The following is a 16767-nucleotide window of genomic DNA, read 5'->3' as shown; positions in this document are numbered from 1 at the left end:
TGAGACAAAATGACAAAGTTTTGAAGGAGAGAGACGTAATCAGTTAGGTGCTGTTTTGAATTTTTGAAATGGACATATTTTCGTTTTGAATAATTTACTGTAAAATCAATTTCAAAATCAAAGAGGGAAATGTTGGAAATCAAGCAATCAGCAGAATAGAATAGAATAGAATAGAACAGCAGATGAGACAGTCAAGGGAGAAAAAGGCGAGGCCAACAAGACAAGGAAGGAAACTGACTGAGAAGGAGAAGCAAGAAGAAGAGCAGGAGAGAGATAATCTCATCTCATTGTTCTGCTCAGTCAACGAGAAACAAAGGCCGGTTGCAGCAACAGCAACATCCCAACTACTCAACACTGAGCGTCAGTCACATTTCACTGAAAATACTTCAAAACAACAAATCCCTCACATGCTGAGGTACAATGCTCCTTCCTTCCTCTCTATGTATTCAGTTCTGCTCTGCTCTTTTGTGCCCCTCTGTTTTGTATCTGCTCTATTTTTTTCTCTCTTCCTCTCTCTTTAACAAAAAAAACACACACACGCACTTCTGTACAGTTCTGTATGACTGGTGTGTTGTGCCTTTTTTGCCATCAGGGACTCTGGTCCTCTGGCACTGCGGGCCCACATGCTTTTACAGTAATGATGCACCTAACAGCCAACAGAGCACTTGCGCAATACACACACACACACACACACACACACACACACACACACACACATACACACACACACGCGCATAAGCAGCATTGTGCACACAACAGTATTATCCATAGCTCTTTCTCTGTCTCTCTTTCTTTGCTCAACATCTTTCTCTTGTTTCATAATCTGAGTGGATAGCCTTCTGCAATTCAAATGAAAAAACAAACAATGACATAACATTGCCAACATAACAAGTGTATTTTTAAGTGTATCATGCTCACTAACTAACCAGTGTTATTTAACAGTAGATATCCTCATTGCTAATTGTATATTCTTTTGACCATTTAAACAAATAAAGGTCACTGGGCATCAATAATAAAACTTTACATGGATCAGTTTCCTCTGACAGCACTTTGACAGCGCTCACATAAGCCATGAATACTGGGAAGATACATTTACTGTGTTCAAATTGTATATTTCAAAAAACTCTGATGCTTTTTTTTAAATTGGTTTATTTAACAGGCACAGTGCACATTAATAAACATTAATAAACATTGTTGTAAATGTGCCAGAGTTAGCCAAGAGGCTATTTTTCATCTCTACTCCCTGGACAGATGTTACAAAGTCACCCTAAAAAAGAATACAAGATTTAAAATTATAAAGTTATTAAGTTTTGCCATTCCGACTTGCCATTGTTCTCTAAGGAGGTATAAATAAAACTATCTTAAAAAGAAAAGATTGCTGCGAGCCAGCACCTCACTAGAATAGGTGTGTGTTTTCCCTCCATTTTTTATAATTGTATATTTCACAATGAAATGGAATTACATTGTGACAGAACATTTGGATTCATTTTGACCTAATTGATTCATTCCCCCCACTCAGTATGCGTAATTTAATGTATGAGCAGGAAGAAATTATATTTCATTTTCATTTTCAACACCTCTGTTGTTTCTCTGTCAGAAACTGGCTACCTAATATACACCCAGTAAGAGAGGAACATAGATGCAATCCAATCATCTTTTCACACATGCTTATCAGTTCTCTGGCTGTGCAATAAACAAGTCACCGGGGTCCAGAGATCCTGGCTGTGTGGACAAAGTCATGGCTAGGACACACAACAGTTTGGATAGGATAGTTGACCATTTGCCAGGTGAAACAGCATGTATGTGGACCAAGCTGCTTTGAAATTCTTATTAACACATGGGGATTTAATGCAGCGGTTAAAAGCCCAAGTTTGTTTTCTAAAATCCTTCTTGCAAAGACATGCTAGGTGAAATGGAGAAAAGGAAGCAGGAAAGGAATCAAAAGGTTAGAAAAAAGGTGAAAGAGGTCAGGAAACTGTGTGACACCAAAGCTGTGCCAGGTGTAGCAGCAGGACTCTGGCACAAGCAGCTCTGATATATCTTAATTAAAGTACTGAAAGCATGTCAGGTGGACTGGCAGGGAGAAAATAAAGAAGCTAAAGGTTAAAGAATGAAGAAGAGAGAGGACAGAGGCAGAATGAACAAGCAGGATGTCAGAGCACGAAGAGACAGAGATAAACAAAACTAATAAAGAACAAAAAAAAACTATTAAACTAAAAAAATGTTCACATACAGGAAAGAGAAAAGACAACATAAGACAGAAGGTGGAGGGTGCGATAGACAGTTGCCAGGACACCAGGACTCCAAGGCTGCCTGAAGTCTTTAATTAAACTGTAATAAACCAATATCCGGAGCATTATTGGAAATACTGCGGAAAAATCTTCTTTCTATGTGAATAAAGATTTTGATGTTTGTTCATGTAAGGTCACCCGAGACAACATTTTTATAGAATCTTAGAACACATTTTAAAAAGAGATGTTTAGAGCTACATAAATGAAATTCAAGATGTTGATACTTCTTTTTTTTTGGACTGCCTTGGAAAAAGAGCACATTAGTATGTTTTTTTTTTTTTTTTGCTTGTTTTAGGAGAAAAGACTTAGACTCAGTACAAGATTAAATCATTACATGCATTTGTAGTGTGGTTGCTGTATTTTTGGTAGCTGCCTCGAGTCAGGTTATGTGTGATAAAGTTTTGGTAGACTTCAGGATTTTTAAGTCTATGAATTGGAGCGATCTGATGATTCCCAGAAAGGTGGCTTTGAAGATGAAGGAACTCTTCTGGTTGAAAGTTTTTTGTTTGTTTGTTTTCCACTTCGGGGTTGTAGGGTTCCCTTACAAGCAATTTTCAGTGCAGTACCTGCGAAGACTAATGAGGTAAAGCATAGCAATGTGGTTGTTGAATTTCTTTGGTATCGCAGGCTGTATTTATTCTTCCTCCTAGGATTTTATGAAGTGGAAACCTGCAGGTTTCAAAAAATAATTGTAAGTTGCGAGTTTGTAGACCGAGTTGCATAATGTGATGTTCCTCTTGCAGCTTTTAGCTTCACTTTAATCTCTTAAACTCTGCTGGACCTCCCTGTAGTTCCATAATTAAAAGACATATATTGCTCACAACCCAAAGAACGCAATTTTAAATTGCAATGGAGATCCCAAAGTTTACAAAAACACAAAATGTGTCAGTCTGCTTTGCATGTAAATATGCATTAAGTAATGCTAAAGACATCCAGAATATTTCCGTTAAATGTAGCAGTGCAGCTATAACAACATGGCATCTATGGTTTAATATTCATTCAGACACATAATATAGCTGCAATGAAATGTTGAACAAGCAGTTACAAAACACACTTTCATCACACAGTGTAGAAAAGAGGAAATTCAAAGAAAAGAAGAAATCAAAGGTTTAAGAGTTTGGGATGCAGATCAACATACATATATATTGTATTTAATGTGGCCAGTACTGTGCATTATTCACAACTTAGTAAGGCAGGGAGGGCAAAAAAATCACCTTCACAGTTCCTAAAACGCTTGTGCTGAGTAGGTTCTTCCAGAATACCAGCTCAAACATAATTAAATGTCATTAAAAATAGACCAAATAGAATACAGTATGTTGTCAAACTCTGAAATCCATTAGAGGGCCAAACTTATGCAGTTATAATGCGATGGCCCAGATTGGGCCCACAGGCTTTGCTGTAGGCTGCTGCCGGATAAAGATGTTGTTGAAGAGCAGAAAATATCTGAAATACAGAAGGAAAGAATGGAAAGCAAGACAGGACAGAGGAAAGAGAGAACAAGCAGATGGAGAGGCTGTGAAATGAAGAGGAAGGCACATAATACTGTCACAGAGGACCTCACTGTCAGGTGTTCCTGCTGGCAACATGTGTGGAAACACTGCAAGAGACAGCAACAGCAGTTGTTGTAGGAAGGAAGGATGTGTTTAATTCATCGTTTCCGTGCTGTCCCAGATTTTCCTGCCCTGTCCAGAGATTTGAACCAACCTTCCCTCTGTAGTTACAACAACTGTACATTACACCAAAAAGGAATACTCCGCCCAAAATCTTAGATTCTGTCCATAAACAACAATTCAGAAAACTGATTCATGGATATGTATTGCTTCATTTGTCTCAACATTAAATGTGTTTTTTGATAAATATGTCTGCTTGCAATCAGCTGCTTTCTGCACGTTTCTTCCACAGAAATAGGAGTTAGATAGCAACAAGAGAGCATGTTCTTAAAACCCAGGGCTTGTATAGCACTCTGCATATTAAACCTACAACCTGTCTGTCTATGTCAAGCAATTGTCAAACATCATTATGACGAACAGGCGGCTGGTAAAAGCCGTCTCCACTGCCGAAACCACGTGACGCACTTTTACCACACAGGCGTTTACGTATCAAGCGGCTTATTCCCTTTTCATTGAGCGAAGAATGTATGTAAATGTGCTCTTTGTTGCACAGTGCCTGACATACATACAGTTGCAAATGTGTAAACATATGAACCCACAAACACAAATGCACACATATTCGTATGCGCACACACATGGAGATGCAGGCACATAAATACACACTAATCCTCAACTCGTTCCTATCTTGCAGAATTTTAATGAAAGCATTAGCATTCCTCTATTCATTCTCTTCATTCCTAGTCAAAATAATGTGTCACTTCATTGCTTTCGAAAAAAAAAACCCTCCTAAATCTCGGTTATTTGAACTATTAAAGTGATTTATTTAATTATTTCTCTGTCTTCCTCCACGTCTCCTTTATCCCTTTCCACAAGTCTGCAGGACACATTGACTGAAGGGTTAATTATTTGTTGTCTCACAGAAAGGTCTCTGAGTTTAAAGACCTTGGCAGGAGCAATGTAAATACATGGGATACTAGAAATATTTCAGTTTACTCTAACAAAAAACTTGACTCACAAGGATTTGATGCAGAGAGCATCATTTCTATTTGTAAGTACAAGAAATGTCCCTTACATAGCACTTTTATTTCAGTATCTGAAAAAGTTTCAGCAGGAATGTTATGGTCCAGCTTTTCTTTCAGTTGGTGGCGTTGCCCAGAAGAAGATCCTCTTCTTTGTACTGGCCTTGGTAGCATTTAAAAAACATTTAACATGTGTCATCAGTAGACCAATACAGTAGGTATGTTAAAAAAGAGTAAAGTAAAAGTTAAAATTGGCTTCTTAGGCAAAAGAACCAGTTGGCATTTGAGATGGACAACAATTAAAATGGTTGTGGTGACAGTTGTGTTATTTGTGAAAAGCAGAATCGTATTTAAATCCTCGGACCAGCTTAGAGCATTTTACTGAGGGAGTGAATGATTACTGATAACTCTCTCTCCTTCCTCAACAACTGCTGTTGAAGTGCCCTGCAGTAACACAACGGTCCCACATTTGAAGTGTTCAATAAGCAATTACTGTACAAGACTGTGAGAGTACTGGACAGTTTCCTGACATGTGTGAATGTGTTTCTTAAAGTACAAATACATTCTGGCTGATATAAATTATTAGAATAAATCAATAAAAATAAAGAAATTTGCAGCAGCTGCCTGTTTTCAGTCAGCCAGTGTATGACTTCTGTTTACAGTGTACACAAGGCTCTATGTTATACAACAGAATTGCATGGTACAAATACACAGATACACCCAAAATATGCTTTTTTTGAGTTGCATTTATGTTTCAGACCTTAAATTTCCCATGAGCATAGTCAACGCTTCTCTCTGTCACACATGCACCCAAACAAACACACACGCAATAACATCTATTGACATTTATTACCACAGATTAAACACAACTGCTTGTACGTCTTCTGACCAGACTATTGACATAATCCCATTATTATGTGCCTGTTTCTAATGCAATTAGGATAAGATCAGACACGGAGACGCACGAACAGATGAAAAACACACTGTGTCATAAACATACGGTATAAAGGCTGACAGCAGCTGTTTCTTGTTATGTTGAGAGGTAGACAGACATAAAGATATTTCCACGTCTAGGAAGGGATGTGTTTTTTTTTCTCTCTCTCTCTCTCAGATTCTTATTTCTCTTTAGGAAAAAAAAGGACCAATAAAACATGGCTAAGCAAACAAGGTTGTTAGTGTCTTTGGGGCAGAGTGTGTATATGGGAGGGGGTGGGTGGGGGGGGTTGCAGTGATGATGACCAAACAGCAGAGTCGAGTTCCACTCAGGGAGCTTGCGCTAATCTGACTCGACACGCTGAACCCGTTCTATTTTTATTCCCTACAAATCTCCCGTTTTGCCCGACGTTCGCTCACTGCTTTCCCTCATATTTCGTTTGGCTGTTTTCTCCATTGTGCTGTCGATATTTTTAACTCTGTGGTCAGGGCACAGACAGTTCAGAGCTCAGTTAAATAAATATGGTGCAAACACATACACACACACACACACACACACACACACACGACAGGTTTCTTCTTCTTTGCTTTGGCTTTTTTTTTGTTATTTGTGTGTAGATATACTGTAAATGATGTAATGTTTCTGTGCAACTTCAACCAGACGAGGCATCTGACAATGTGCAAGCTTAGAGTGTATTTCAGTTTGATTATTACTTTACAGACACACACACATACACGCTTGCAAGCTAATTGGATGTTTAATCAACCAGAAATTGATGAAAAGATCTGGGTGTGAGGTGAATTTTACCTTCATCAACAGTTTTCAAATGTAATCCTGCTATTTTGCACTGCATAATACTCATTTGTGCTTTTTTTAATCATTATCACACTATAATTACAGTTTTGTTAGGGTCATACTCACAACTCTGGTTTATCACTAACTGTTCTCCAGGGTTGTTTAACCATGTCTCTCCTCTATCTCTCCCATCATCCAGACACTGCTGCAAGAGACTACTACAAGAGCTACCCAATGGTAGACTACACACACCGCCAGTCCCCTCCTACTTTCCAGCCAATCAACTTCCACCCCAAGGACAAGCCCTTCCTCCCGCCGCCTGACATCCATGCACCACTCGCCATCACCATCAACGCCTCCCAGATCCCCAAGCCCAAGATCTCCAAAACCAACACCCACCCGCTCACCTCCAGCTCGGCTTTCAAGGCATGGGACCCCAGTAAGAGCCACACTCAGCACCCCGCGGCCACCCACATGGGCCTCCAGGGGCCGCAGCACCACACCATCCAGCAGCAGCAGCACCAGCCACTGCACCAACAGAACAGCCGGCGCCAGGCCTACTCCAACAAGAGGCAGTTCAGCATCGAGACGCTGCCTGAGCTTTTCTCCCAGCCGCTGGGCTACGGCCACTCGCCGCACATGCACCCCAAGCACAAGGGACTGCCCACTAACAGCAAGACAGAGGTCACTGTCTGAACATGGGCGTGAATGGACAGAAGAGCCAGAGAGGAGGCAAGAGAAGCGGAGTTGTATCTTTTATATCCACAGCCATAACGGCAAGAGGGGGCAAGCAAATATCGTGTATGATCTGAATTTTTTTAACTGCGTTTTCCTCATCATTGTTGAGAACAATACAAATAATACCAGTGATATCTGAGTACATTTAAGACCACTGGATCTAAACAGCAACAGCAGATAAACGGTGAAGTTGGAGGATTGACAGGTGTTGGCTATGACTCTTTGAACCCGGCGGCTCTCCTAAATAATTGAGTGGCCTCTCAGTGTGTTGGCACAGATCTCTTCCCCTTCTCCTCTCACCCCCCTCGCACCTCAATGACACTCTGCACTGCTCTGTAGCGCCACTCCACTGCTCACAAATGTTCAAACCCCACACACACACACACCATTTTACCCCACAAACACCGTCCCGTACACACACCAGCCCAGACGCACTCTATACTACAATTTCCAACGCTGCCAGAGAGGCTGGTCGGGCAGTGTTTCCCGTAAGACTTTGGCTTCCCATCAGCAGAGACAATACCATTGTGTTGTCAGCTCCCATTGCCCTCCAGCCCTCCGGAGAGTGAGATATCAGCCTGGCAATTCATACCAGAGAGGAGGGCGGGGGGGTTATTCATCTCATTCCAGGGGCAAATGAAATGAGAAGGATCTGAACCATGTACACACACACATACACACACTCACTACACACTTGTCAGAAACTACAGAAGGTTCCCAGCAGTGTCAGAGACCACAGGCAGCCCCCCCACTGACACACAAACAGACACACACTCTCTCCACGCACACACACTGATCCTCAGAAACTGGGGAAATGAACAAGCAAGCTCTCTTGTTGGTATTTGTGGCGGTTTGTTGAGCTGCTAATTTCAGTCGCCGTCTCATGTGCTGCTGTGGATGTGTCACGGTGGCTAGAAAAAAAAAGAGTCCATGTATCCATGAAGGTCATTACAAAGTCATTGCAAACTCTCTTCCTCTCTGCTCCACACTGGGTTTGTGTCAGAGAAATGTCAGCCAATACAGGCAAAATATGATCATGAATTTAGATCATGTACATTTTCCAAGATCCATTTAACTGTATTTCAGCGGCAGATCCATACATTTGCAAAGGAATTATTTCATGATCAAACTCTATTCGAAGAGAAAGCAGTGATGCGTACAGGAACACCTTTCCCCAGTATGGCTGGTCCTAAAGACAGCGGCAGAGCAGTTTGATGCATGTGCTTACTGTCGCAATGCTAGCATAATCTGAGAGGCTGAAACCGCTTGTCAGAGCACTGCAATTTACTTCAATCCCTCTTAATGAGGTGCTTTAACATCAAGTTTCTTTTGGCATGAAAGTTGTCGAGTTTAATATTGGCAGAAAATAACAGTTATTGATTATTTCAGCTAAGAAATGTAATATTGGTTTCAGCTTTCAAAATCCTTTACTGTACCTCCGCATCACATATTCTTACCTCCACTCTCACCATAGAGAACAGTCCAACAGCCAGTCTGACTCACTGATTGAATTCACCTTCATTTGTTATCATGAGGACACCAGCTATGCCGCAGTGCATATGCTTGGCACATGCTACAGTACATCAGACAGGTGGTGGAACCTAATCAAACTGCAGCGTTTACCAGAGTCACACACTATTTAGCACTTTTTCTCGCTCCCTCTCTCTGTCTCTCACTCTCTCTCTACTCCCTTGCAGCCTCTTACCAGACTGTCTTCAACCCCCCCACCGCCCTCTCCTCATCCACCCCGACCTCCTTCTGTGCATCCATGTCCACGAAGGATTGAGCGATGTGTATACCAAGCACTTGTCTGGTGTTTGGTACCCAATACTCCAAGCTGTTGTAAACCGTGATGTTCTCAGTGGGTCCTCTTTGCATGTGTGTGTGAGTGTGAGTGTGTGTGTGTGTGAGTGTATGGGGAGAAATCTATAATTAATGACAGAGTCCAGCATGGCAGATTCCAGATTTATTCCCTCATACACCGACACACACATGCACATGCAAGCAGTCACACAAACTCTGCAAAGCAAGTGAGCATGATTATACACAAACACACACATACACACACAAACAGGTTTACTTAAGTCACTTTTGGGGTATTTATATAGACTTACATTAATTTCCTGGAGACTTACCCTAACCCTAACCTTAACCACTAACCCAAGAATCGACTTTTTTCCCAATTGGGAACATGGCTTTTGTCTCCAATTGGACAAGCATCCCCAGTTAATTGGTCTGAAATGTGTAGGCTAATGCCAGGATCAGACTACACAATATTTTTGTCTTTCACCATGTGGAATTAGGCAATCATAGTGCCATAAATTCTTGCCGTATCTTGGTCAGGAGACTAGCGACATTACATGTATGACCCTGACCAATCATCATTCATGACCTTGCATAAGTTCATAGATCGTCAGGGAGGAGGGTCAAGAAATTGTCAATCATGGCCACAAAGGCACAGTCTTGTATTCCAAAAAGAAAAGAAAGAAAAAACAGTTGTGGCCCAGTTCTTGGGTGTCATGAAGAGGACAGTATGGGCTGTCTATCCTTCAAAGAGAAGTTGAGGTAACAAAACAGAAGGTCTCATAGAAAGAAAAATGATTGAGTTTTGGGAATTGTATACTCTGGTAAATGTAGATGCAAAGGTATGTTTTAATTTTAGGTGATTTCACAGTCACTATAACTGAAGTGCTCTCTGGCACACATAAGTAAACACCGACACAGAAAGCCAAAGCTGTCCAGCTAAATGTCCAGCACATTTAGGTTCTCATACAGCAGGGAGAGCAGCAGCTCCTCAACAGGCTGATTCAGGCAGGAAAACCTGCCGTCAGTCATCAGTGACCGTTAACCGAAATCAAGAAAATGGTCACTGATGACTAATGGCAGGTTTTCCTGCCTTAGTCAGCCTGCGGAGGAGGCAGAGATGAGCTGCTAAATGTGGCTCAGCTCAGCTGGACAGCTGATGGAGAACAGCTTTGACTTTCCATATCGGTGTTTACATATGTGCGCCAGAGAGCATTCTGTCATCCTATTGGTCAACATCAAGGAACACGTCGTAGGAGATGTCAAACTAGACAGGAAAATACAAAAAAATTCTGACATGCTAGACTTGTCATTCTTCAATTATGCCACACTACAAGGCCCGTTCATCATTCCCAATGTTCATAATTGGGCCCAATGCTGGTAATTTGCTGGTGACAACAAAATCATGTCAAAATGGGGCTGAATTCATGAAGCATCCCAGCATAAGTCAGACCCCCACACACACACAAAGAAACACACACAAACACAGGCTGGGACATGAATGAGCACGCTTTTGGCTATACATTATTCACATCTGTATATTTGCTGCTGCTACCTTAAAATGAAGCAAGTGGATTTTATGTAAAAGAGATTTTAATTTTTTTAATTTTTTCTCGCAAGCCAAAATTCCCCAATTTACATCTCAAATTTTACAGAGCCATGAATGTACACAAGCAAACAAAGTGAGTGACAGAGTAAAACTTTAACGAGAGAATAAATTAGCAATATAATGCTTGTTTGTAATGCTGCAGTGGCTTCTCCACTTTACCTCTCCAAGATGTGAAAAACCTCTTAGGCAAGCTGTTGGAGTGGTGCTCCGGGCTGCTGGCATGCTTTTGTAATAAGGGATCAGCCTGAGAATGGGGATCATGAATACAAAAGCATCAATGGGATATGCATGGTGTGAATATGCATCAAACACATCTGCGCTTATGCTCTTGCCAGCAATGCACAGCATGTAATGCATCATGTTGCAGGTTTCTTCTCCATGGCTTCCCCTGTCTCTGTCTGACTTTGATTCCCACGAGGCACCACACTTTTAGTGGGTCACTTCATATGAAATGCGAAAAGCTTTTTGGCCTTTAAAAGCCCTACCAAAACATTCTGTGGGGTTTGTCCTTAATCACTCAGAATGCATTAGATGTTGAGAACAAACAAGGAATGACAGCGAGTAAACAAGCAATATGCATCAGTAAAGCAATAAGCGCCCCACCATCCTCACCCTATCCTTATCTCTCTGTCTATCTGTCTGTCTATCTGTCTATCCAGAGCCCTTTGGTGTCCTCAGAGTTAAGGGGGTGGGTGGTAATGAGGGTGCGGGCGTTAATACCAAGGGAAGCAAAAGAATTGGCACTGCAGAGGGCTTGGGAGAGGAGATGAGACAGAAAAGAGACATGGGGTTTCCATGGACACTGCTGATAATGGCGATGGTTGCTTTTCATTCTGATATGTCTGGTTCGTCTAAAAACATTACTTCTGGGTTCTATCTCTCTGATGTACTCAAACAACCATCTTTCAAAAGTGTTCTGTGGCTGTACCTGCAAGGGGAAGTTGGTTTGTACTTGCACAATTTCAGCATCTTAAAGTTTCTATCAAATTATTGTCATGGTTTGGTCTTGCAGGAATGGGATTATTTCATACTCACACAACACTGGCTGACCACTGGGCTAGTAATACTAGCGCTGAAAAGGTAAAACTGAAGGTTTAACACAACAGCAACACTGGCTCCAGGATTTACAATTAAGGAGTCTACAGTAAGCCCTTCAGGACAAACAGAGCCTGAGGACAGGCTACCAGCAAAGTTAAAGAAATATCTTCTCAACTTTCCTCAAATTTGTTGGCTGACATGACTCACAAGGATTGGCTGGGTTTGAACGAGCACTGTGAATGGCTGATTCTTCTGAATATCCTCTTGCTCTTTGAGAGAATCTCATCGGAAATGCAACAATCACAAAAAATGCTGATGTACTGGTGAGCAGTGACACATTTCAATGTTAATTTCCCTGTGGTCAGACTTCCTAGATCCAGGAAGACCTGCAGGATTTTTTTTCTTCAGTGCTTGATGGACTTCTATGACTCCCTTCAGGCAAAGGACTGCCTGATAAAAACAGAGTATTGTCAGAGTATTGCCTCTGTCATGGACAATGTAAATACTTGAACACACACACAAACATACATGCACATACACACGAAACAAGACACGGGAGCCACAGAGGTGTTACACTAATTATATCTTCCATACATTGTCCACAAATTTGTGGTACAAAACAGGACCAAAAGCCTTGAATCAGAGGAAACTGAGTACACCTAACTGATGCTCGGACATCCAAAACAGTGAGAATGCTGAGACTGTTTTGGATCATCAGCTTAGAGTGCATTTACTCAATCTCTCCTGATTAACGACAGACTATGGCGTCGCTTGCTCTACTCAGAGCTAATTGACTGTTGTTTGTAAAACTTCCTCTCTATAAAAGGAACAATGCAAGTATTCTACCGCAGGTTATCTGAATGCAACCTGGTAGACATACTTGGGCTCCATGATCCCTAGCAATATATAGATTATGGTGTATGGTTCTTTGTTTTCTGTCAGTTTGTTTGTTTGTTTGTTTGTTTTTTTGTACTGTGTTTTTTCAAGGATTGAGCTCCTGTCAAAAACAACAAAAAAAGCTCATTTGACCAACGGAAAGTTAAAAGTGCTTCCAGATTTTAGATTCATGGCTGTGCGCCTTTCAGCCCTTCCCCCACTCACCCACCCCTTACCACCAGACGATGTTATATGTTTAAAGCTTGTGGATCTTTTGAGTTACATTGTATGGTATACATGCACTCATGTGATTAATGTGAAAAGATATTGCATCGTATCCAAGTGCTTTGCCAACACATTAGCTGAAAGATGAAAGGAAGATTCTTGTACAGCTTTTGCATCTGCAAAAAAAAAAAAAAAATGAAGAAAAAAAATCATGCGTTGTTTCATGATAATTTGTAATAGGCAGCAATAGGCTGCCTTGGATTGCTATGTATTACTTGTGTATATATGTATGCTGTACCACTTGTCTGCTGTGAAATTTGTTGACTACTCAGCTTATATAAGGGCTTTTTATAGATATTAAAGCAGACTGGGCAATCTGACGTCACTCTGTAACTCCAAACAAATTTCTCTAGAGGTTTTTTTTTTTTAGGGATGGAGGGATATGAACAGAATTTTCATGCATACAAAATGCTATATAAATAAAGTTTTGACTGACTGACTTACCGACTGAAATGTCTATAGGCACTCAAATGACGTTTGCCCATGTGTTCTGTTTGAATAAATCTTTCAAGAAATATAGCAATCATTTGTTCATTGTACCTGTGTGTACTGACTGTTTCTGTTCAGGAGTTGTATTATGTTAAGAACTTAAAAGATACAGTACTTTTTTTTTGGTTGTCAAATGTCCCGCCCACATCATTTACTATTATGTCATAATCCTTAAGATTTCATTCTCATGGTCACTGGACGTATCAGCAAGTGTGGTTTAATATCACAGCAAACATTCATTGAGCAGCTGCTTTGTCAGAAATACAAAAGAGGAACATTTGTTGTTTACAGTGCAGTCAATACAAAATCACATTGTTTTAATAAAGAAGTCAGTCAATAATAAGTGCAATAACTGCGTTATCTGATTTCATGCTGCAAGGCACAAGTAGTTTTCTAGACTCAGTTACCTTACTGAGGAGGTGGAGGTGTGCTGCCTAATGTGAAGCGGCAGCAGTGAGAAATTTTGGGTTAGCATTAGCAGTGACTTAATACAGCTATGATATGGCAGTATGAGGGTGAATAGTAAAAGTAAGGCTGATGAGATAAATTTACAAAAAGTAGACAGATGGATTTCATGCTGCATCATTTGAATCCCTCATGCATGTTAAGGCAGGAATCACCACTAATAAAGAAAAATACTATACAGTGGGTTAATGAAATTATGTGAGTATATTGAGTGGCTGTTGCTGAAAATATGAAGAACATAAATAGTATCAAAAACAGGTTTTGATTTCATGAAAATCATATTTTAAAAGTAAAATCCACTCATTGTTACAACAACAGTCACTGGCAATGTGCCCTGTATCAGTCATTCTAATATCGGATTTGATGGTGTATTTAAATTGCCAGTTAAGCAGAGATGATGTGACGTCATACTGAGACATCTTTAATTAAGTGTGACAGTGGAAAATATTTTAAAAAATAATCCAACAAAGAAGAGGTAGAGAAACAACAGGAAGACTGAATTGAGACTTAATGTAAAACCTTCAGCTGAAATTCATCAAGTTCATGCTTGCTGGGTTTGTCAAAATAGATCCTTGGAAATACAAGAATTCACTAATGAATGAAGAAGGGGAGAAAAGTGGGTTCAACACCCGGGTGAATTGGAACACTTCATCACAAAATTACCCCTTAAAGCACTGATAGATATGAGCAAAGGTTCCCCCCAAAATTATTATAAAAATGAAATGGTTGTGACAACACTCATGGAGGTGCTGGGAAGGAAACTGCCTCCTCCTACAGCAGCCTCAAAGATCTGCTTCAAGCTTTCATTTGACCCAGTTTGGGAGATCTCAAGCTTGATTCCCTGCAGAATTGGTTTACTGGTAAGCAACACACATCAAAACATCAAGGAAAGAAAGTCACAAAATCTACCAAAAAGATGAACATAATAAATTTAAAGAAGTGGCAGAACAGCTCGAAACGGAGAGAAGAGAACACCAACTTCACAAGATCATGGAAAGAAAACAACTCTCTTTCTTTCCCTTCACTTTATACCTCTTTTCTCTTCTCTCCTCTTCTCTCTTTGTCATACACAGCCTAAAGTATGGAACTCCCAAAGAGGCGTGTTGCCACTTAATTTGTTCTGACATCATCTGGGATTTAACTGGATGTGTTTCCTGTGGGTCGTGAGCTGGAAGCGTGTGTTTTAGAGCCCTTAAGTGTGTGATGTCATCTGACAGCACGTAAAACCTTTCGCGTTGCACTGTTTCTTGCAGCATGTCAGAGGACCAATCCCCTCTGCACACAAACACCCACACACACACAAGAGCTCCATGCATTAAGAATACTAAACAGCCAATTTAATTAAGTAGCCAGTGGTAAGACAAACATGACTGCAGGAGTCAATATGAAGCCTTTATCTTTTAGGGAAATCATAATATGGCTAGACTGGCCACTGTATTTAACTGATACACTGTAACTAATTGTTGTAGTGCCGTGACATCACCACTGGGTCAATAGACTAATCCAGTTAACAATGTCAAGACAGTCATCTGACTCTTAGATGACTGAGTTAATTGGCTTTGACATTGATAACATCATTGCCCATTTATCCTGGAATAAACACATGCAGCATCATTGTTTTTGACCTGGAGAAAACAGTACAGATGAAGGGTGAATAAGAGAACTTGATCTCTAACAGTCCTGTGTTGATCTTATGTTGTACATGCAAACATTAGAATGGCTAATGCTGTCCTTCATGCAGATGGCCAAAAGAAATAGAGCAAAATAAGCATATCTAATGTGCAAAAAGTAGTAATGTGTAAAAGATGTGAGTAAAATGAGCACAGATGTTCACACATAAGCACACAATGCAGCAGAGCACAGGACAAATGTTGAAAACAGTGTCATGTTTATACTGCATGCACACAAACAATGTCAACTCTCGCAGATGACAACCTAGCCGAGAGGTACAACAGGATATATGTCGCCGGCGGACAGCACTGGTACATCTAGCCTTAGAAAGATAAAATGGAAATGCACTTTTGATTTTTTTAACATAGAACTTTTTATGATGATACTGTACTTTCCTGCTGTTACTCCCAGAGGCGTAAAAGACAAAATCACAGCGTTTCTGCATATTTTAATTCAACGCACTCTTAAAAATCACAAAAAGATGAAAGTAGAACAGAATAAACCTCGACTATAGCCTCCATACATATGCTACGGTTGGGAAACCTTTACCCATACTAATTGTCATGCAAGTATTTCAACTCATTGTAGCAATTGTTCACTTTTAATTTATTATTGCGAGAGAATGTAGAATGATGATGAAGTAATAATACTGTATGTCCAGTGGATATGTAGTTGATTACTGAGTAATATTGCTTGAAAATACATGAAAGAAAGAACATTCAGGTGTTCATCAAGCCTGCAACCTAAAGGACAAGATATTAAATTAGTTTTAGAAACTGGAAACAGCTGTCTAAGGATGCAACATACTGGGTTTGTGTGTGTGTGTGTGTGTGTGTGTGTGTGTGTGTGTGTATGTGTGTATGTGTTTGTGTGTACGTGTGTGCAGACAGGGCAGTAGGCAATGGGCATCAACTCCAGCTGTCATAGATGTCACAGTTCATTTATGTGTCTCAAGGGTTTGGACCAAATCCATCACAGAGAGCAAAAAGCCAAATGCCACAAACCATGTCCACAATAATTCCCTCTCTCTCTCTATCTCTCTCTCTCTCTTCTCTCTCTTTTTCTTCTTTCTCTCTCTCTCACTCTCTCTCTTACTCTCTCTCTGTCTCTCTCTGTCTTTCTCGCCCATGGTGAGCATCCTAGG

General features: G+C 40.5%; 1 protein-coding gene across 1 annotated transcript in view; it reads left to right on the top strand.

Annotated features, from left to right (window-relative positions):
• The window catches only part of LOC137168248 (protein shisa-8), a 114917-nt gene extending 101400 nt beyond the window's left edge, over nucleotides 1–13517 (top strand). Inside the window, exon 4 of the mRNA XM_067570770.1 lies at nucleotides 6849–13517. Within this exon, the coding sequence (XP_067426871.1) occupies nucleotides 6849–7345 (497 nt within the window). The 3' untranslated portion in view covers nucleotides 7346–13517. The remainder of the gene's footprint in view (nucleotides 1–6848) is intronic.
• Nucleotides 13518–16767: the final 3250 nt, after the last annotated feature.

This window comes from Thunnus thynnus, chromosome 17 (assembly GCF_963924715.1).
Source record: "Thunnus thynnus chromosome 17, fThuThy2.1, whole genome shotgun sequence".
Taxonomy (NCBI): Eukaryota; Metazoa; Chordata; class Actinopteri; order Scombriformes; family Scombridae; genus Thunnus; species Thunnus thynnus.
This window is presented reverse-complemented; position numbering and strand designations above follow the sequence as displayed.